General features: G+C 40.4%; 1 protein-coding gene across 8 annotated transcripts in view; it reads right to left on the bottom strand.

Annotated features, from left to right (window-relative positions):
• Nucleotides 1-21226, bottom strand: part of MSRB3 (methionine sulfoxide reductase B3) — a 207927-nt gene extending 186701 nt beyond the window's left edge. For 3 of the 8 annotated variants that reach the window (XM_054442094.2, XM_063646466.1, XM_063646467.1), the window contains exon 1: nt 20868-21196. In XM_054442094.2, the coding sequence (XP_054298069.1) occupies nt 20868-21090 (223 nt within the window). In that variant the 5' untranslated portion in view covers nt 21091-21196. Of the gene's footprint in view, nt 1-20216; nt 20600-20666; nt 20782-20867 lie in introns of those variants that run through there. The other 5 variants (XM_054442093.2, XM_063646469.1, XM_054442096.2 and 2 more) reach the window with 5 other exon arrangements.
• Nucleotides 21227-21770: the final 544 nt, after the last annotated feature.

Genomic DNA, 21770 nt, shown 5'->3' with positions numbered 1-21770 from the left:
GACTCAGGGTATCAGTGTCCTCCTCTTATAAAGTAGAGGGTTAGAAGACACCAACTAGACTGGAAAATGCTAACTGACCCCTAGAATCCATACTCCCTTCTTATTAGTAATAGAACCCCCTGAAATTTTAACTGAACATACAGCCTCTTTCTCACCGTCCCTTGCAGCTAGATGTGAACACGATACTAAGTTGTGGAAAATGGAATGTAACTCAATGTCATGTATGATCTTTCAGGTCATCTCCTTTAAAGACAAAGTCACTTGCTTTGGATTTCCTCTTCCCTCCTGAGAAATGGCAACAACTGCATCAGCATACTTGAACCCTGAGAAGGAAGGGACTTGATGAGGAAGACAAACCTAACAGGTCATGAGGCAAAGCTATTCACCAGCCCAACCTTGGACTAGTATATGAAATGGAAACTTCTACTTTCTGTAAGTTGCTCCACTTGTAATCTCTTTGTCAGAGCAGCTTAGCCTGTTGTCTATTAAAATCTAACAAGGGTAAACAGAAAGGTGAAGAGATAGCAGATAAATACTTATATTCTGTTACTGGTTATTATCTGAAACTGATGCATCAATAAATAGCACTATAACTATATTAACCGAAATTATGAAAGTAACTACTAGCATAATGATTTTAAAACATGACTTCAGAGGAGTGAGACAGAAATAGAAAGAGGTGGAGTTGTAGGCAGTTTTTTTCACCTTAGTTCCCCTGTACCAAGAGCCATGTGCAGGTTTTTTATAAAAATAAAGCTTATACATAAAAAAAGATCCAGTGCCTCAATGGACCATTTTATCTAAAGAAAAAACCTGCTAATGCAAGCTGACTAAATTCTATGCCTGCGACTATAAACTACAGTATCTGTATCACTAAAAGACTATTTTTAGTGAGCTAAATATAAGCCTTAAAAATACATATCCTTAAATCATATTTCATATATTTTAAGTCAGAACTTTGCCACCTATTCATGGAATAAAAAGTTTTAGCACTGGAAATTACAAGTAAATATCTTCTCTTGTATCTGAATTTTTGTATCCCTCCCCATAGAAAACAGAAAATTATTAAATAAAATTATAATGATGGCTTGCATCTGATACAGCAGATAAAAGAGAAGTTTTATGAAAATGGACTCCTTATATTCCACTAAAAGGTATATTTAATGACCTCTATCAACTACCCTTTGACATCATGTTGGGCTTAGGAAAGAGGAAAAGTCCTGAATGAGATCATAAAGTACAAGAAATAAAATATTTTGCAAAATTTCTACTTTGTCCTATACTGTTTTTCTTCATGAATTTTAGGTGATTAAAAGATGTTTTTCAAAGAATATGAGCATTCCATATCTACTTCAAACTGCTTATTATATCCCAAACTCAATTCATTTATTACTTTCTTTCTTCACTAATTATTCTGTCTGCATTTCTTTGTTAGAAAGTAGTCCCATCAGCAGGGTGTGGGGGCTCATGCCTGTAATCCCAGCACTCTGGGAGGCCAAGGCAGGAGGATCGCTTGAGCTCAGGAGTTTGAGACCACTCTGGGCAACATTGTGAAACCCTGCTTCTACCAAAAATACAAAAATTAGCCAGTCGTGGTGGCATGCACCTGTGGTCCCAGCTACTCGGAACGCTGAGGCGGGAGGATTGCTTGAACCCAGGAGATCAAGGCTGCAGTGAGCCAAGATTGGGCCACTGCACTTCAGCCTGGGTGACAAAGTGAGGCCCTGACTCAAAAGAAAAAAAAAAGTAGACCCATCTATCCAGGCACTAAAATCTCAAACCTTGGAGTCACCATCAATTCCTTTCTACTGTAACCATTCATATCCAAACAATACTAAGTGCTGTCAATTTTACTTCCAAGATACTGCTCAAATACATCCCTTTCATCTCCCATCTACAATAAGTAATGACCTCTTATTGGTCTTTCTGCCTCCAGTTTAATTCCCCTCACATTCACCCTCCACACTACTGCAAAAGTGCTGTGTACTAGCTCTGACCATGCCATAAGCCTGCATAACATGCTTCTATGGCTTATTAGAACCTACAGGGGGGGAAAGAAATCTAACCAATGTATCCTGGTATTCAAGACCTATCAGGTTCGTTTCTTTTCCTATGTATAGAATCTCAATCCTCAACACTCTATGGTACACTATATGCTTCATGAACTTACTTGTCCCTTACTTTATTTCTACCACTTAACATGATGCCTAACCTTAGCAGGCATTCAGTAAATATTTGTCAAATAAATATAATGTTCTGATGATAGCCAACAACTTATAGTTTCCCATACGGTCCTGTCTACCCTCACCATATGACCCATATCCTCCATCTCATATGCAGAATGGACTCTATTTTAATTTTAATTTTTATTTTAAGTTCCGGGGTACATGTGCAGGATGTGCATGTTTATTACACAGGTAAACATGTGCCATGGTGGTTTGCTGCACCTATCAATCCATCACCTAGGTATTAAGTACAGCATGCATTAGCTATTTTTCCTAATGCTCTCCCTCCCCTCACCCCACCCTCCAACAGGCCCCATTGTGTGTTGCCTCCCTCCCTGTGTCCATGTGTTCTCATTGTTCAGCTCCCACTTACAAGTGAGAACATGTGGTGTTTGGTTTTCTGTTCCTGCATTAGTTTGCTGAGGATAATGGCTTCCAGCTCCATCCATGTCCCTGCAAAGGACATGATCTTGTTCCTTTTTATGGCTGCATAGTATTCCATTATTTTTTAACTTTCAAAGACAATTTAGGTATTATCTCTTCTGGGCAGAATATTATTTACAAATCATTTATATTTATGATACATTTAGATATCATTTCTTTCGCAGTTGTCCCCCACTTCCTTCTCCCTATCACTTCCATGAGAAAATTAATCAGTTCTTCCTTCGCACTACTTCCTACTTCAGGATCTCTATTATTGCAGTTTGAAGTTTAGGTTCATAAATCTGTTTCTCTTTTAAACTCCTTGAGAGTAGTCAGTGGTCTTTCACTTCTGTAAAATAAAGGCTCAATAAATGTTTTAATATCACTGAACAAATGGCACTTCCTGTTTTCCTTCATCTTTGTGCATAGTGTCCTAGTTCTCAGGGACTACAGTATCCTGTATTGCTGTCTAGGAAGTGCAGTATACAGGAAAGAGTCCAAACTGGGTTCAAATCCTGACTCTATTACCTAACCAGCTGATATATTTTAAGCAATTTAGTTACTCTCTAAGATCCTCAGCTTCCTGTGGATCTCTATAGATCCTGTTTCCTCACTCGTATAATGTAGAGCATAACATGTACTTCATTAAGTTTTGGAAGAGTTAAATGAGAGAACGTTTTTGAAAGCATCTAGCAACATGCTCAGTGAGTTTTACTTCCCTTATGGAGATTGAAAAGTAAGAGGAAGTTTAAAAGAGAGAAAGAGAATGTATGTGTGGCTGTGGTGCATGCATGCATGTGTGTGAGTGTTGGAGGGTTTAATTAATTTATTTTTGCACAGGGAAAGAATGAGGTGATTGCCTAACAGACAACTGAACTAAGATTACTTTTTCCATTTCAACAATTATGTTTTAGCGACTGTCAGAGAAATCATCATATTTGACAAAAAAGAAATTTCAAATTTTGTGACCAACTATTTCAGTGAATCATATAGAGTGATCTAACTTTGTGTATGCATGAAGCAAATACACTAATAAAACAAGTATTTGACAAAACAAACTGCTGGTCAACTCCAATGTGAATAGCACAATAGAAATTATAAAACATTCATTGCAATTCAACTAAAACTGCCAATATTGCTTACACTCATTCAAAAATAAATCTGTTCTAGGGCTTATAACTAATTGTGCATTGTGACCCTGAGAATTATCTACAACATTACAGGTCTTGAATTCCTAGCAATAACCTTGTGACTGACATAATTTATCACCTGAGTTTGTGGTAAATTCCTTTTTTCCTAGGTTCTTCTTCTTATAGAATGCTAGCAACATTTTATATTCCATAATTAAAATATTATTTGCTTTTAGGTTATTCTATATAGGAATTTTACAGCCTCCCAATTATGCTTCTTTGTAATCCTCCTATCAATTAAATGTTGTTTTGCAAGGGAGAGTTAACATGTTATATAATAGTCTTTAATTTCCTCAGATAACAGAAGGGCTCAGGAAATAAACAGGCATACACCTTTCCCTACCAAAAAAAAAGGGAGACATCAACTCAAAAATATACTTTAGCCAAATGATGTATGAATCAAATATCCTTAAGGATAGTTAAATTAACATATAAAAGTTGTGGTGGTAGTCACTGAATGCAGTAAATGTTGTATGATTTAATAAAAAAGATAAAAATAATCCTTAAAAGGGAGAATGTATAATACAAAATCATACAGAATGTCAACTATTCGACAATAGTCATGTGGATCTATAGGACCCACTCTAGCTAACAAAGGCAAGGGAGAGAAAAAGACAAGAATCCTAAGTTTCTCCTGTAGAAAAGAGTCAAATGCTACTGCGTTTTTTACTTTTTCAATTTAATACTTAGGTAAGGCTCAATAATGTTTTTAGACACTTTTTCAAGGTCATAGAACCTAAAATAATCCCTATGAAAGAAAAAAGTGAATAAAACATGGAAGGTCAGGCACAGTGGCTCACGCCTGTAATCTCAGCACTTTGGCAGTTGAGGCAAGAGGATCACTTAAGGCTAGGAGTGCAAGACCAGCCTGGGCAACATAGTGCCATCTCTTCTGCACATAATTTTTTTTTAAAAGTAACCAGATGTGGTAGGCATGCCTATAGTCCCAGGTATTTAATACTTGGGAGACTGTGGTGGGAGGATCACTCGAGCCCAGGAGTTCGAGGCCACAGGGAGCCATGATCACACCACTGCATCCCTGCCTGGGCAACAGAGACCTTGTCTCAAAACAAAACAAAACAAAACAGAAAAACCTACAGAAATCACACAGCAAAAGATTGAAAACCAAGGGGGAAAAAAATCACAAAAAGAACATAAAACTATATATAGCACAAAGAGTGTCATCAAATATGTCCATAACATAAAATACAAATGACTTAAATGTGCCCATTAAAAATAATGTCTCATATAAAGTTACAATACAAAAAAATGGCCTAGAAGGATTTTTTTAAAGCAAAGAGAAAAACAAATTGCTCGCACATGCATGTGCGCACACGCACAAGGACAAAGGTGGCAATAAAATAAATACCTTTCAAAAGAAAGCTCACCCATTTTCTTCCTCAATCAGATTCCCACCAGTTCCCATCAAAATGATAAGTATAAAAATAGGGGAAAACCTACATCAGCACTGGAAACTAAAAGAATAAACCCATTTTGAAAAACTGCTGCTATCATGCAGAGAGGTTGTATTGAAGAAAAGGCCAACTCCTAACTCATCTCATGCACAAATACTGTTACTGCAAGTTAGTGAGATTCAGCGATCCCCAGTGGGATTCTAAATAGGAGGAAAGGCCAGAGAGCAGGTAGGCCATAAGGTATGGAGCTTAAAACTCACAGGGTCTATCTGGATCCAACGGGAGACACTAATAAGCACTTCTGACATTGGAAGCCATATGAAACAAGGGTTCTGTGGCAATGCTCATGCCTAGATTTCAAAGGATTTGGGAAGCACTGCCATGCTGCCTCTTGAAAAAGACAGCCAACCTGAGAAATACTGGGGGCACTGCCTGGAATTCCTGGATAGCACTCCAATCAGAAAAAAGAAACTTCAACCCCAGAACAATATCTCCTCATTAGAGCTGCCTTCAAATGATGCTGCTTCCCTCCCCTCTACCTGGAGGCCGCAGGAGAGCTCTGAAAGTAAACCTACAGGAAACTGAAACTTTTCTGTTCTCCTCTTTTGTCACACTGAAAGATTAAGACCAACACACACCAACCCAGCTAGAAGGCCTCTCATTCCCCAAAATGGGCATGCCCATGTTGCATTTATTCCTCACTCTATTTAACAAACAGATGCTGGGGAGAAAGTGAGAAACAAGATGCCACGGTCCCTGTCACCATGAAGCTTACGTCTTAGTGAAGCAAAAGACATTATGAACAAGTGCAGCAAGGATTACATAGAAGCAGAGTGGGGAAGATCCTATACAACAGAGGGATGTACTCTAGCTTGTGGGGCATGAGAAAGCCTTCCTGGAGGAAGTAACATTTAAACTAAGAATAAAGGCTAAGACTGTTGCCCAGATTAAGAATAAGGAAAGAAGTATTCCAGACAGGGGAAAAGATGAGCAGTAGCCCTGATGTAAGAGCGTAGCTCATTGAAGATTGGGAAAGAAGAGCAGTGTGGTGGAGGTGTCAGTGAGGAGCAGGGGAGGAGATGATGAGGCTGACAGGTGCAAACCTTGGAAGCCAGTTTAAGAATTTGGAACTTCATCCCAAAAAGAAAGGAAAGTAAGTGAAGGAGAATAACATAATCAAATCTGCAAACTAAAAAGACAAACATGACTAAAAGGTGGAAAATGGATGGGAGCGGTGTAAGAACAAAGGTGGTGAGACACTTTAGGAAGCCATTGCAGAAATCTAGGCAAAGAAATGACACAGGACATGAGATCAATAAAAAAATTTAAGAGGACTTCAATTCTGGCTCAAGTAACTGGGCAAATAGCAGTACCATTTATTAAGCTAGGTAACAAGGTGGGGAGGCTTAAGTTCAGGCAAAAAAAAGCTCAGCTTGTGATGTGTTTATGGTATCTAAGACACAGCCATTTAAATGGAGATAATATAGAGGCAAATGAATACATGGAATTCTGCTTTTACTTTTTATTTTTCTCATTTAGTACACACTCTTAGACAGTCTTATTTATTCCATGGCTTTAGTTCTGTCTGTATATTGAAGTTTCTTTTTTCTGATTGGAATGCCATCCAGGATTTCCAGGCAATACCCTCAGTATTTCTCAGGTTGGCTGTCTTTTTCAAGAGGCAGCATGGCAGTGCTTCCCAAATCCTTTAAAATCTAGAAGAGCACCACACTACTCTTCTTTCCCAATCTTCAATGAGCTACATTCTTACCTCAGGGCTGCTGCTCATCTTTTCCTCTTTCTGCTCAGGAATGAGAACTGGGCTGAGCGTTAGATGTGGACAGTTGATTATATACAGACAGAACTAAAGCCATGGAATAGATAAGATTGTCTAAGAAAGTGTACTAAATGAGAAAAATAAATGTCAGAGCCCTGAGGAACTTCAACATTCAGAAGTGAGTTGAAGGAGAAAGAACTAGCAAAGAAGATCAAGAAGGAGCAGAGGCCAAAAAAAAGGAGAGGTCAAGGAAAGTGTTGTCTCAGAATGATGATGATGGTGATGATGATGATGATGACAATGACGACACCAGTTAACTTACTGGGAATTAACTCTGTGAATTACTGTGCTAAGTAATTCACATATATCCTCCCCTTTAATGATTACAATAACCTATGTGGTAGATACAATATTATCTCCATTCTATAAGTGACAAAACTGAGGCACAGATAACTAATTTGCCTAAAATCATATATCTAACAATAACAGAAACCAAGAGAAAAGACAATTTCTAGCAGGAATGGGTGGTCAGTGTATCAAATGCTCTGAAGTCAGGAAGACAGGGACCAAACTGAGCTCACTGGGCTCAGTGATATGAACAGCATTAGTGGCTTCAACCAAAACTGTTTCAGTGGAATAATATAGATGATTCTTCTCTTTTCCTTAGACTTTATATCCAATCAGCAAGGTCTCAGTTCTGCCACCACCACTGTGGTCCAAACCATTATCAATTCCTATCTGAACCACTGAAGTAGGCCTAAATGGTTTACTGCCTCCACTCTTGGCCCCTACAATCCGTTCAACACAAAGCAGCTGGAGTGATTATTTTAAAATGCAGATCAGATCCTGCCAGTGCCTACCTAAAATTCTCTAATGGCTTCCATCACACAGAACACTATCTAAACTCCTCATAATGATCTAAAAGCCCCATATAATCTGGTCTTCTTCTTTGCCCTAAACTCTAACCATGCTCTCTCTTGCTCCTACCACAAAATAGTCTACTTACTCTTTCTACAACATGCCATGCTGGTTCCAAACTGAGAACGAAAGACCCTGAGAATGAGGTCCTGTGTTTCTCTGGTCCATACTGTAACCTCAGATTAGACAAGTTAGTGCCTGACATGTAACAGGGCTCAATACATATTTTTGGATGGATGGCAGATAAACAGAGACAGCAAGGATGTAAGCAACTTGTAAAATAGATTGATCGTGGGATGGGGACAGGTTTGAGCAGGCTTTTTGTTTTTTAAGATGAGAGATATTTAAACATGTTTAAATAAGGGATATTAGGAAATTACCCAAGAGCTTGGAAAAACTTTAAGACATCAAAAAAGCCACAGAAGCTGGGTGTGGAAACCAAGAGAAAAGACCTGTAATCCCAGCGCTTTGGGAGGCCGAGGTGGGCAGATTACCTGAGGTCAGGAGTTCAAGACCACCCTGCCCAACATGGAGAAACCCCATCTCTTCCAAAAATACAAAGATTACCCAGACATTGTGGCAGGCACCTGTAATCCCAGCTACTTAGGAGGCTGAGGTAGGAGAATCACTTGAACCTGGGAGGCAGAGATTGCACTGAGCCGAGAGCGTGCCACTGCACTCCAGCCTGGGTGACAAGAGTGAGACTCCATTGCAAAAAAAAAAAAAAAAGAAAGAAAGAAAGCCACAGAATACAGGAAAAAAGATAATTAGCTAGCTAGCTACCTTAGGAAAAAATTAAAGCTGTAAAAGAAAGTTGTGTTACAAAGTTGTGGTACATCACTGCCAATGTTTCTTCTGTAATTTGAGGGGTTTGGGTAAAATCAGTAGTTTCCAATCACTATCAAAAACTTTATTTCCCCTCATGAACTCTCTTGGTTATTTCACACTGAAAAGGAGTTCTGATTAGCAATTATATATGTCTGATTTTAAAATATTCACTACTTAACAGATGCAACTTACTTGAAAAAGTCAAAGCTCAGGAAGATTAAGTGATTCTTCTAAGGTCATATCAATATTTTTCAAAAGAGGAAGGCATTGTCCAAATATGAAGAAACTAGCCCGAACACACACAGGAAATCAAGGGAATCAATTCCAAACCACAGACCAAAAGTAAAAAACTGAAATATTTTAGAAGGGTAACAAATAAGGCATACATTTCCCACCCCTCCCAATTAGGAAAAAGAAAAGCAATAGTGAATCCCAGAGAATTTTTTAAAGACCTGTAGAACAAAATCATGGAAAATTACATTGTGTCATGGCTTTGAGCAACTGGTGTTGTTCAGTAGAACCCATCTGAACATCACACTAGGGCCATTCTCTTTTGAATGTCATAGAAACGTTTAAATATCTTAAAAAGTTAAATGGGAAAAAGCATAATTAAAAGAAAAGACTACATAGGAGTCAAAGTAGTGTAATGATTACAAACACGGACTCTGGAACCAGACTGCCAGATTAAATCACAGTCATACAAATTACTGAACACTCTTGCCTCAGTCCTTAATCTTAATATATGATTTATCATGATGATATTGTATTTCCTTGATAAAACTGTAATAAATAAATAAATATTTAGAATAGTGCCTGACACATAGCACATATCTGTAAGTAGTTGGTATTATTATCACCATTATCATCACTATTATTATTATTTTTAAATATATAGATAATGAAGCTTGAAAGTAATAGGATAAAATACAGATTTGACTTCACAGGAAAACACAAGAATCCTAATGGATAAATGTCCAAGGAGCATAAATAAATTAAAAAGTTGAAAAACATATGGATAATAAATGCTAAGTTTTAGAAAGATGAGTTATATACACCAATATAGATAACATAAACATAATTTTGTGGGGGATAAAGAAAACATGGTACACATACATCATGGAATACTACATAGCTATAAAAAATGTGATCATGGCCTTTGAAGCAACATGAATGGAACTGGAGACCATAATCCTAAACAAATTAATGCAGGAAAAGAAAACCAGATGCCACATGTTCTAAGTGGGAGCTAAACATCGAGTACACATGGATATAAAGAAGGGAACAATCGACACTGGCGCCTATTTGAGGGTGGAAGAGGGGTAAGGATTGAAAAATTACCTATACCATTCTGATTACCTGGGTGACAAAATTATCTGTACACCAAACTCCCACGACATGCACTTTACCCACGTAACAAACCTGCATATGTATCCCTTGAACCTAAAATACAATTTAAAAAGATAAAAAATGCAGGTCACAGAGGATACACAGCAGATGATAACTTTTTTTTTTTTTTTTTAGATAGAATCTCACTCTGTCACCCAGGCTGGCGTGCAATGGCACAATCTTGGCTCACTGCAACCTCCGCCTCCCAGTTCAAGCAATTCTCCTGCCTCAGCCTCCCGAGTAGCTGGGACTACAGGCACATGCCACCATGCCGGCTAACTTTTGTATTTTTAGTAGAGACAGGGTTTTGCCTTGTTAGCCAGGCTAGCCTCGAACTCCTGACCTCAGGTGATCTGCCCACCTCAGCCCCGCAAAGTGCTGGGATTACAGGCGTGAGCCACCACGCCCAGCCGATAACATTTATATAATGTTTTAACATATGCAAAACTGAACAATATGATATAGAGACATACACCTATGATAAAACTATAAAGAAAGCAAGGTTTATCAGTTATTTGTGTTCAATGATAATCACAAAATATAGGACTATGGGTACTTCTGAGTACACGAAATGTGTGTCTCACAGGCATCTTTCACATTTCATTTCTGAGGCTGGATGAGGGTACCCAGATTTTTTCAAAATATTCTTTATACCTTATATAGACACTATATATTCTTTTTTGTGTATAAAATATTCTCTCATAAAAAGGACAAATCTTATAAGTGAATTTTACAGGCAAGAGAAGATACTTTCTAAAATCATCAAATTAGCCAAGTTTTTTTCTTTAAAACTCACAGTGAAGTTTTTTAAACAATAAGACCAGATTAACCAACCTTAAGAGTTAAATATATTTAATAGGGTAATCAGAGGCAAATTCTGATGGTAATATATCCTGCTAAATGAGGACTTTTGTCATCTGAAATCTATTGTCAAGCATAAATAAGCAATTCCCAGCTGTACATTTAGAAAGACATAATTTCTAGTCCTTAATACCATTATTTCAGATGGGATATTTAATATGATGCTTCTGATACATTGTAATCTATTCTTTAAATACTAAATCTTTAAAAGGGTTATGTAACTTTGCCAATAGCTCAAATTACTGGGCACACTAGGCTATGAAGCTCAAATATAAGATCTTAGATGCAGTGTAACATTTATAGTGAATTGCACAAGATAGTCAACTTGAACAAAATATTAAAAACAGACATAATTTTGCATACCGTATTAAATATATTTTTCCGTTAAAAATTACAGAAAGTTGGAGACTTTAAAATAATCCTTAAGTTACAGAATCTTTTTTTTTTGCAGGGGGGGACGGGGTCTCGCTCTCTTGCCAGGCTGGAGTGCAGTGGCATGATCTTGGCTCACTGGAACCTCCGCCTCCCGGGTTCAAGTGATTCTCCTGCCTCAGCCTCCTGAGTAGCTGGGACTACAGGCGCACACCACCACGCCCAGCTAATTTTGGTATTTTTAGTAGAGACGGGGTTTCACCATGTTGGTCAGGATGGTCTCAATCTCTTGACCTCGTGATCCGCCCGACTCGGCCTCCCAAAGTGCTGAGATTACAGGCATGAGCCACCATGCCCAGCCTACAGAATCTTAAAGCAACATCAGGTATTACCCAGTCCAATTCATTCATTTTGCAGATATGAAAACTGAGGCACAAGAAGCTTAAACGACTCAGGCAAAAACAGGACTAGAAAAACCTAGTTTTCCAATTCACTGTCTAATGTTTTCACAATACTACACTGACTCCCCTGCAACACGAACACATACACAAAGATGCAAATATGTAAATGAGCCTATAATTTTTCAAGTGGCTCTGCACGCAGGTAAACATGCTCTGCCCTCAGCCCTCCTCTTCCTGGCCCCCTAAGGTGATCTGACTAGAAGGCATATTCGCACCCCACAAAATCAGAAACAAGGGGGACTACAGTGCACTTTTTCCTTTTTGCTCTCAATTACTGTGAGACAAGTTGCAAAACAACTGTTACAGGAAGATATGACATTATCTTTCCTTAGCTACACACCACTAATCTAAGATAAAATAAGTATTCACCTATAATAGGCCCTATAGTTCTCTCTCAACCCCAACCAAACTCAGGTTCTCTGACAATCAAACACAACAAAAACAAAAGAAATGTACTGGGCGTGGAGGCTCATGCCTATAATCCCAGCACTTTGAGAGGCCAAGGCGGGAAGACTCCTCAAGCCCAGGAGTTCAAGACCTACCTGGGCAATATAGGGAGACCCTATCTCTACATAAATTTTTTTTAAAAAATTAGCCATGCATGATGACACAAGCCTATAGTCCCAGCTACTCAGGAAGCTGAGGTGGGAGGATCACTTGAGCCCAGGAGGTCAAGGCTGCAGTGTGCAGTGAGCTATGATCCTGCCATGGCACTCCAGCCTGGGCAGCAGTGGGAGACCCTGTCTCCAAAAAAAAAAAAAGGGAGAAATGAAAGAACAAACACAAAATTTAGGGCTATCTAATTTATACAAGGACTGTCCCGAGTTGTTTTTCAGTTTTTGGTTTTGCTTTTTTTTTTTTTTTTGAGAAAGGGTCTCGCTCTGTCACCCAGAATGGAGTACAGTGGTGCAATCATAGCTCACTGTAGCCTCGAACTCCTGGGCTCAAGCGATTCTCCCACCTCAGCCTCCAGAGGAGCTGGGACCACAGGTGCATGCCACCACACCTTGCTAATTTCTTTTTTTAATTTTTAGTAGAGGCTAGGTCTTGCTATGTTGCTCAGGCTGGTCTCGAACTCCTGGCCTCAAGTGATCCTCCTTCCTTGCCTCCCAAAGTGGTGGGATTACAGGCATGAACTACCGTGCCTTGCCTGAGTTTTTTTTTTTTAATAGATTCTACCATGTGGCACAGGCTTATTTTCAATAATGCCCTGTCTTACATATGTACTGAAAGATGTTTTTGTCTTTAAATAAAATAAGTGACCCAAGAAACCATAAGGATTTGTTATGTAATTTATAGTAACAGAAGACATGTCACGGCTATAACGGAGACCTGTAGGTGTATACTCACATGCAAATCAACTAAATTTCACTTTAAAATAGCACTGTAGTCCTAACAACAATGCTCATATACCTAAAAATATAATTTTTAAAAAGTATTTATGTATTGTATCTGACTTCTTAATCCCTGAGACTATTTAAAAGTCCAGTCTTAGTATAAAGTACATTGTCTGGCATAACATACATAAATTTTATTGTAAGAGGATTCTGAAAAGGGGTTTCCCTGTCATTCCAAAATTTCCGCTATGGCTCAAATTTTCAAATAGAAGTTTTCCCCCATACCCCACATTCTAAAGTAAGAGAACAATGAGCTACTTGAAGTTGAGACCAGAACTTCCTGAGAGTATCCATAAAGCAAGAAATCAAGTGTCCATAGACTCTATAAGTCATAATTTCCACATGTATACTTTCCAAATATATGAGAATGTTTTTATATTTACAAGAACTTATTTCAAAGTTTTATAGTAGCTTTTGCTGTTACGTATTTTCTCAGTCAACAGATACTAAAAACATAATTACTACTACATGGAAGGGTCTCCATTATTTTTAAAGAGTTGGAAATTACTCAATACTATATACTGTATGTAAATGTGTCACTTTAGACAAATGTTATGAATAATATACTATTTTTGTAAACCTAGAATCAGGATATACCATTCGCCTGGGAACTAGACCCTGAGAAAACACTTCCTGGTTTTTTGGGAATTTTTGTTTGTTTTCTGAGACAGGGTCTCACTCTGTTGCCCAGGCTGGAGTGCAGTGGCATGATCTTGGCTCACTGCAACCTCTGCTTCCTGGGCTCAAGCGATCCTCTCACCTCAGCCTCCTGAGTAGCCGGGACTACAGGCATGCAACACAATGCCCAGCTAATTTTTGTAGTTTTTGTAGAGATGGGTCTCACTATGCCGCCCGGGCTAGACTCAAGTGATCCACCCGCCTCAGCCTCCCAAAGTGCTGGGATTACGGGCATAAGCCACCAAACCCAGCCGAAAACACCTCCTATACCAGCATTCTTTCTCTGTTTCACCTATATTCACCTCCACATTTTATAAACCTCTTTAATCTGTGTAAATAAAGCCCTCTCATAAAATAAATTCCCTCAACTTTCCTTTAGGAAACCAAGTATCAATAAATAGCCCTGAGGCTTCCACATCAGCACAGCTGGGTAACCCAATCACAGCAATGCCCAGTAACAATGCTGCTCCAGGCTACTACAGCCAAGTGTCAGAGATCAGGGTATAGTGACCAGAGTGGCCAACTCAAGTAAGTGTACAGGAACCTTGCAGTCAACACTTGAAGAGATAAGGCAAGCAAGGAATTTTGTAAAAATGAGGGAAGTATGTGATTTATCATTACTTTTCATTTTAGATTTGGAAGTTATCAATAATTATTTTATGGATAAGAACCTGACCATGGCCACAAAAAGTGACCATAAAGGACCCCAAAAAAGTATAAAGAGTACTCCATCTGGTGGAAATGTTATCTTCTTCACATTGTCCAGTCTTGGGGAAGAAGAGGGAGGAACAAGGAGGAGTGTGAGACACAATGTGTGTTCAAATTGGTGATGATGAAGACATTTAGGAGTTAGTCCTTTATCTGAAGAAAGATAAGAAGCCACTGAGGGAGAGTTAAGCAGGAAAGAGGGGAAATGATTTTGTAGTTTAGAAAGGTCATTCTGGATGCAGTGTCCTTTGTCCAACATTTCCCATGTATTATCTCTCAAGTTAGTAAATGTGATGTCCCCTCAACAAGGAAAGCTCATGAACAGAATGCCATATACCAACTCGGCATCTTTTAAAGTCAGATCAAATTCTCTCTTCTCTATGATGCTTTTCCTGTACCCTTCCTTTTACTCCAGCTAACAAATGCTCTCTTCTTCTCTTTATTTTTAACTCTCCTTACTCATACATGTTTTATTTCCAGCCTTGATCTCTCCCTCCAAGTTCCAGTTTCACACTTCGGATTCTACTACACATCTCCACAGGAATATCCTACCAGCACCTCAAAAGCAAGAGATCTAGAACAAAACTTATTTTTACCTCCACCCACAAACCTGCTGAGATCACATTCTCTCCATCACCCAGGCTTAACATCTTATGTCACCTTTTATTCATCCCTTTCTTTCCCAATATCCAATTGCTTATATCTGTCCAATGTACTTTAGCAACACTTCTACTGCGTTGCCGCTATTCTCGTTAGGTCTTCATTCCTTAAGAGAAACTCTCAAAACACTTCTTTATTGGTCCTATGACTTATTTCCCAATTTAATTAATTCTCTAAACTATTAGATTATATAACCTATCATTCACCTCTGATTATGACATTTCAAGGATCAAAAATGTCAGTCTCATAACTTACTAACCCAATCCAAGTTCCCTAACAGCATTAAAAGCCTTCCACTTAATTTTCCATATTTGTACTTTATTGTCCCACTATTCCTCTTTATACATGCTCATTTTCTTCTACACCTGTCCTCTCTATCTGATCTGGTAAATTCTGGGTGCTCAACAAAAGCTGATTTCCTTCCGTATGAGTTGCTGTCCTCTCCTTCCCCCTGCCATCTCAGTTGCAGGAAAGCATCCTATCATTTGTATATTCCCTCTTCATACAGGAAATTAGAGTGTTCATGGAAAAGCCTGTAAAATCTAGGAAACAGACAAGTATTAAGAAAGAAGAGCAGAGTGATTGAACTCCAATTTCAAAAGAAGAAGACAGCAGCAAGCAGGATACCATAAAAGCATCAGAGTATTTGAAAAAGTCAGAATTGTTATACCTAGAACAATGGATGCTGAGAGCCTATCAGAATTCTTCTAGCTGAGTGCAGTGGCTCACGCCTGTAATCCTAGCACTTTGGGAGGCTGAGGCTGGCAGATCACTTGAGGTCAGGAGTTTAAGACCAGCCTGGCCAACATGGTGAAATCCCATCTCTACAAAAAAATACTACAATTAGCTGGGCATGGTGGCAGGTGCCTATAGGCCCAGCTACTCAGAAGGCTGGAGTGGGAGAATCACCTGATTCCAGGGAGTTCGAGGCTGCAGTGAGCCATGAGTGTGCCACTGCACTCCAGTCTGGGTGACAGAATGAGATCCTATCTCAAAAAAAAAAAAAATTCTAGGTGATTCACTGACATATGGAATTTATAGCTTAGTGAAGATGAATATATATGGACTTAACTACAACACAAGACAATATAGTAAAAGTTGTACTCCAACCATGGTCCAAAACACCTTAGAAGCACAAGGAAATTACAAATTCTGTGGTATGAGGAAAATGTCACAAACTACCATCTGACAGAGGCCTTGAAGACTTCAACCTGTTGTGATAGAGAAGAGGTCCAGGCAGTAGGAACCGCCTAAAGGAAAGGTAGAGGCAGAAAATGTTAGATACGTGTGAGAAATAGGAAAACAACTGATTAATTCTCAGCCCCTAAACTATTGCTGTTTCAAATATCTCTACCACTTATAGTTTTAATGAACTTATCCTAAAGAGCCACTGGAGGTCAGCATTTTATTCAGTGAATTCCTAAAAATATGCAGATGATTATTTGCAGAGTGAATTAGTTGTTATCAGAGAAAATGTTCACAATTCATTTTAAGGACTATAACCTCATAACATAAAATGGAGAAATGCAAAATCAAACCATCCACATGGCTGTACTATGTACACCAGATACTCTAGAATTAGAAGAGACTTTAGGGAAAATCTAGGTCAACCATGTGATCTAAACTGTGTCTATCAGGTTCTACCTCCCAGGAATTTAGGATCAAGGCTCAATAATATAGTCCCTCCTTATGAAGGGACACATAAATACTCAGGAGCTGCTGAGCAGCCACATCTAACCATGAAGAGAAAAAAAAAAAAAAAAAAAAAAAAAAAACACCAGCAAAGAAAAAACAGCGAAGCAAACTAGAGACAGGGAATATTCTAGATTTTTCCAGTCCCTTATCTCAGGCCCTAAATGAGGTCTGCCTGCATTTGACTTCCAATGGTTTTCCAACAAATTCCTTTCCTCCTTTTTGCTAAAACTAGTTCATTTCTGTTACTTGCAATAGAAGCTTAGAGGCAATAACCAAAATCTTTCATAAAGTCGATTGATGCGTTTGTTTGATCTTTTCCATACTTTCCTTTTTGGTACTTCCCTTAAAGCCATAAATATGACTTCAGCATACTATACAGACAAATATATGAACAGGGATGAGGGACTGTGCTGAGCAATTTTTTTTTTTTTTTTTTTTTGAGACAGAGTTTTGCTCTTGTCACCCAGGCTGGAGTACAGTGGCATGATCTTGGCTCACTGCAACATCCGCCTCCCTGGTTCAAGTTATTTTCCTGCCTCAGCCTCCTGAGTAGTTGGGATTACAGGTGCTCGCCACCATGCCCGGCTAGTTTTAGTATTTTTCGTAGAGACGGGGTTTCACCATGTTGGCCAGACTGGTCTCAAACTCTTGACCTCAGGTGATCTGCCTGCCTCGGCCTCCCAAAGTGCTGGGATTACAGGCATGAGCCACCACACCCAGCCTGTGCTGAGCATTTTAAAAGGAAAACCCATCATGGGCAGGAAAGAGAAAATACAGAATATTCAAAGTAAATCCTTGAGATACAGCAATAAGAAATGCTAACTAACAACTGGCAAATTAAATAGCTGATTATCCTCCCATCCAAATCCAGTTTAATTCTGCTAAATCAGATAGGTAGATCCAATTCAATCTTCTCTGAGGTAAGATCAAAAGGTGATAACCCATTATAGGCTATTTCATCTGGAATGCTCACAGACAACTAGCCTTCCCAATCACAGGAATGTTTGGATGCTCTCTGGCGGTATCCCTAACCCAGACCTAAATAACAAAACTGAACATCAAACTGTCTTAAGGCCTGGGCTTAACTATCCCCGAAAAGCAGTTAGGCATTTACCCTATGACATAATCAGCACTTTCTGCTATTAGATGAGGAAGAAAAAGTAATAGAAGCTTAACATGGAATCTGTCCAGGTATGTATGTATCTTTGTGCATGTTCCAGGTATTAACACAATCCTGAGACAGATCTGGACTCTCCAAAGCTGGACCACACCCATCACATCTGGCTATGGTAGACCAGATTGACATGTATAGCAAGTCACAGGCTGACAATCAGAAGTTTGAACCACATGTAGTAGGTGGCTCTGCAGAGTTACATAAACAAAAACAATATTATAGGATCTTGGAGTTAGAAGAGACATGGAAACTGTCCAACTTAATAATTTTACCAAGAAGCTAAACGTGGGAATCAAATTCATCAACCAAATCCATAACTATGATAAATTAATTATACAGGTGCAGATAAATTAGAGGGATTGTGACCAGATTATGACAGAACCAAAAATGCAGTGGTGTGATCACGGCTTACCACAGCCTCGATCTCCCTGGCCCAAGCAATCCTCCCACTTTGGCTTCCCAAGTAGCTGAGACCACAGGAGTGAGCCACTATGCCCAGCTAATATTTTTTTTAATTTTTGTAGAGACAGGGTATCCCTATGTTGCCCAGGCCGGTCTCGAACTCCTGGGTTCAAGCAATCCTCCTACATTGGCCTCCCAAAGTGTTGGATTACAGGCATGAGCCACCACACGTGGCCTTAAATTATTAAACGGCATATGTATTAGAAAAACTGATTAACCTTACTGTTAGGATAGTCTTTGGATATTCTTTTGAGTTGAGCAAAATAGTAAGGATTTCTGACTTAATGGATTAACATCTTAGTTAAAATATTAGAACAAGCACTTTCAAAAACAAAAAGCAATGTGTTGATTCAAAATCTAAATTACATTGTATGCTGCAACCTTGCCATACAAGCAGTTTAAGCACTGTGACAAAATTCTAGATGGCAAAGAGCTACTTATCTTAATATAAAAATTTCCAGATATTCATATAGGGCCCTAATAAAAGTCATCAGAAATTAGACTGATATATCAGCTGGGACCAAAATTAAAAGAATATATGTTTAAATGGTCCAAATATAAACTTGATGTTCAAAATTACTGGCAAGGGGCCAGTACAGTGGATTCTGGTCTTCGAAGGCCGTTTCACCACAAGTATTAGGTAAGTCAACACATCACTGAGGAAAAAGAAAGCATACATTTGTTTCCTGGCAATAAAATCCACTCTTCACTATCCAGCACAGTATTGTTTAGAAATCCATTGAAAAACGTGAAATTAGAACCTGTTGTATTTCCCAAGAAGTGCTATTAAAGTTACTTCCAAAATATGAATCTATAAAAAACAGGGTTTTTTTGAAAAACAATACTATGCAGAAACAAACATGAAACTGATATCACTGCTCAAGTTACTATTTACAAATTGCAAATTGAATACAGTTAAATACAGTAAATATCTGCCATTAATCTGAACTGACAATTTTATAAGTTATATGAACCCTGAATATTTTTTTATAGACAAAATTGTCTTTGAAAATCGGTTTTGCCACCAGCGCTGCAAATGAAATATGAAGAGATAAACCAGAGTACTAAATATAATCTATACTTCATAGAGTCATGTTTCAACTAATTTATGAGTCCTAGTTTGCCATATCTTATTTGACAACTTAGTCTATTGGTAGAAAAAACAAAAGCAAACTAAAATCTCCTAAGTAATCTCAGCTCTAAGGAATTATAATTTATATTATTCCATTCCAGATAAAATTAAGAAGCAAGAAGCTTTGACTACTACTCATCACAAATGTAAAAGTCCATGCAATTTCACATTTACCTTTATCCCTACCTTTGTACTTTCAAATAACTGCTTTTTAAAATAATAATCTGATATTAAATTCCCCCCAACAGTTTCCACATGATTCAAGAAGATTATCTTATAAAGTCTTACTATAACGACTTCAGAACTGCCACTTCCGATAGCTATTAGCCCTAAACCAAATAAGGCAGGAACAGCACTTTTCATTCATGTAGTTTGACTCGAAATAGTCCAGTGTAAAACTTCAAAAATAGACTTGGATGCCTTTTTCTGCTTAAAAACAAAACAAAACTGATACCTGGCAAACTCGGGGTTCTGTTCGATTTTGGCCTGTGAAATGCCAGCCGGGCCCGCGGGAGTCTGGCCCAGCAGCGGGGCAGCAGCGCAGGGAGGGCGGGCGGCGGGTGCGCTCCCGGGTGCGCCCCTCCCTGCCGCCTGCCCGCCGCCCCGCGCCCCCGTCCTCTCCGAGGCGCGCGGCGAAAAGCGCAGGCCTGGCGGGCCGGTTCCCACGCCCCGGGCCCGTTATCTGAGCGGCAACCCTGGCAGGGCCGACGCACAGAGCAGAGGACTCCGGGATGGACCCCTCCCCTTCCTCCCGCGGGCTGCCCCGCCAGATCCCTCTCTCCGGGGCCCGCGCGGGGCGAGAGGCTCCCGCGGGTTCAGGTTCGCTCCCGGGACAGGATAAGGTGTCAGTGAGGCTGCCAGACGTCTCCCGTCGGCGGGTGGGGGGGGGGAAACCAGCCCTGACCTCCTTCCGTTCGGCCCCTCACCGCTGGCGCGGGGCGCAACCCTTCTGCTCCCCTTCTCGGCTGAGGCAGGGGCTGTCCCCGCAGGCGGCCGAGGGGGCGCAGCAGGCGCAGAATGGAATCCCGGCTCGGGGTCACACCCTAACGTGGCAGGGTTGGGGTGGGAGGAGTGAGGCGAGGAGGGGAGAGGAGCCCGAACTTACCGGACTGCGCACTTCCCAGAGCCGCGGCCAGGCAGAGGCAGAGGCAGAGGCAGAGCGAGAGGGGGCGCGGGAGGGTCCGCTGCGGGCTCATGGAAAGGCCAGGCAGCCGCCGCCGGTGTCCGAACCTCGCTCCCTCCCTCCCCGGCTCCGGGCGACGGACGGGGCGGCGGGAGGCATGACGGGAAATTCCTGGGCACGGGCAGCCGAGTCCAAATATGAGCATAGGAGACGAGCGAGGGAGGACCACGGAGGGCGCCGGCCCTGGACGGGGCCCGCTGCCCGGGGCTCGGCGGCCGCCAACTCCCTCCTCCTCTGCCCTGTCCTCTTCCTCCTCCTCCTCCTCTGCACCGTCCTCCTCCTCCTCCTCCTTCTCTGCTCAGCCCTCCTCCTCCTCTCCTCCCCCTCGTCCTCCTCTGCCCCAGGGCTGCCGGCCGCCTTCTGGCTGGGGGCATCCCTTTCCAACTCGGGACCCCAGACCACAGCCAAGCGCCCACGTGGCGTGTTCCACCTGAGACGCCAGGAGTGAGAAACGGACAAACCAACACGAAGAGACCGGACAGCGAGCCAGGGACCTGTGGGAAGACGTGTCAGGGGTTGAGAGCGTTGGTGGTGAGGGGATAAAAAGTTGTGGGAGAGTGAAGCAGGAGCAGGGCTGCCAGTTAGTTACTTGGCCATCCTATACATACTGAAAAAGCACTCACTATAATACAGAGAACCAGCCGCCTGCGTTCCAGGTGAGCTGGCCCTCTCTAGCAGAGGAGGGTGATTGTGTGTTCTTGGCCAAAACTGCAAAGGTGCTCGTCCCAAACTTATATTTGAACACCATATATGGAGCCCAGGCAGGCTGGCTGAACAATAGTTTTTCACAACAAAATGCTTAAGTTTACACCGGTCTTTCTCTCC

This window comes from Pongo pygmaeus, chromosome 10, assembly GCF_028885625.2.
Source record: "Pongo pygmaeus isolate AG05252 chromosome 10, NHGRI_mPonPyg2-v2.0_pri, whole genome shotgun sequence".
Taxonomy (NCBI): domain Eukaryota; kingdom Metazoa; phylum Chordata; class Mammalia; order Primates; family Hominidae; genus Pongo; species Pongo pygmaeus.
The sequence above is the reverse complement of the archived record's forward strand: the minus strand, read 5'-3'. Positions and strand labels throughout refer to the sequence as shown.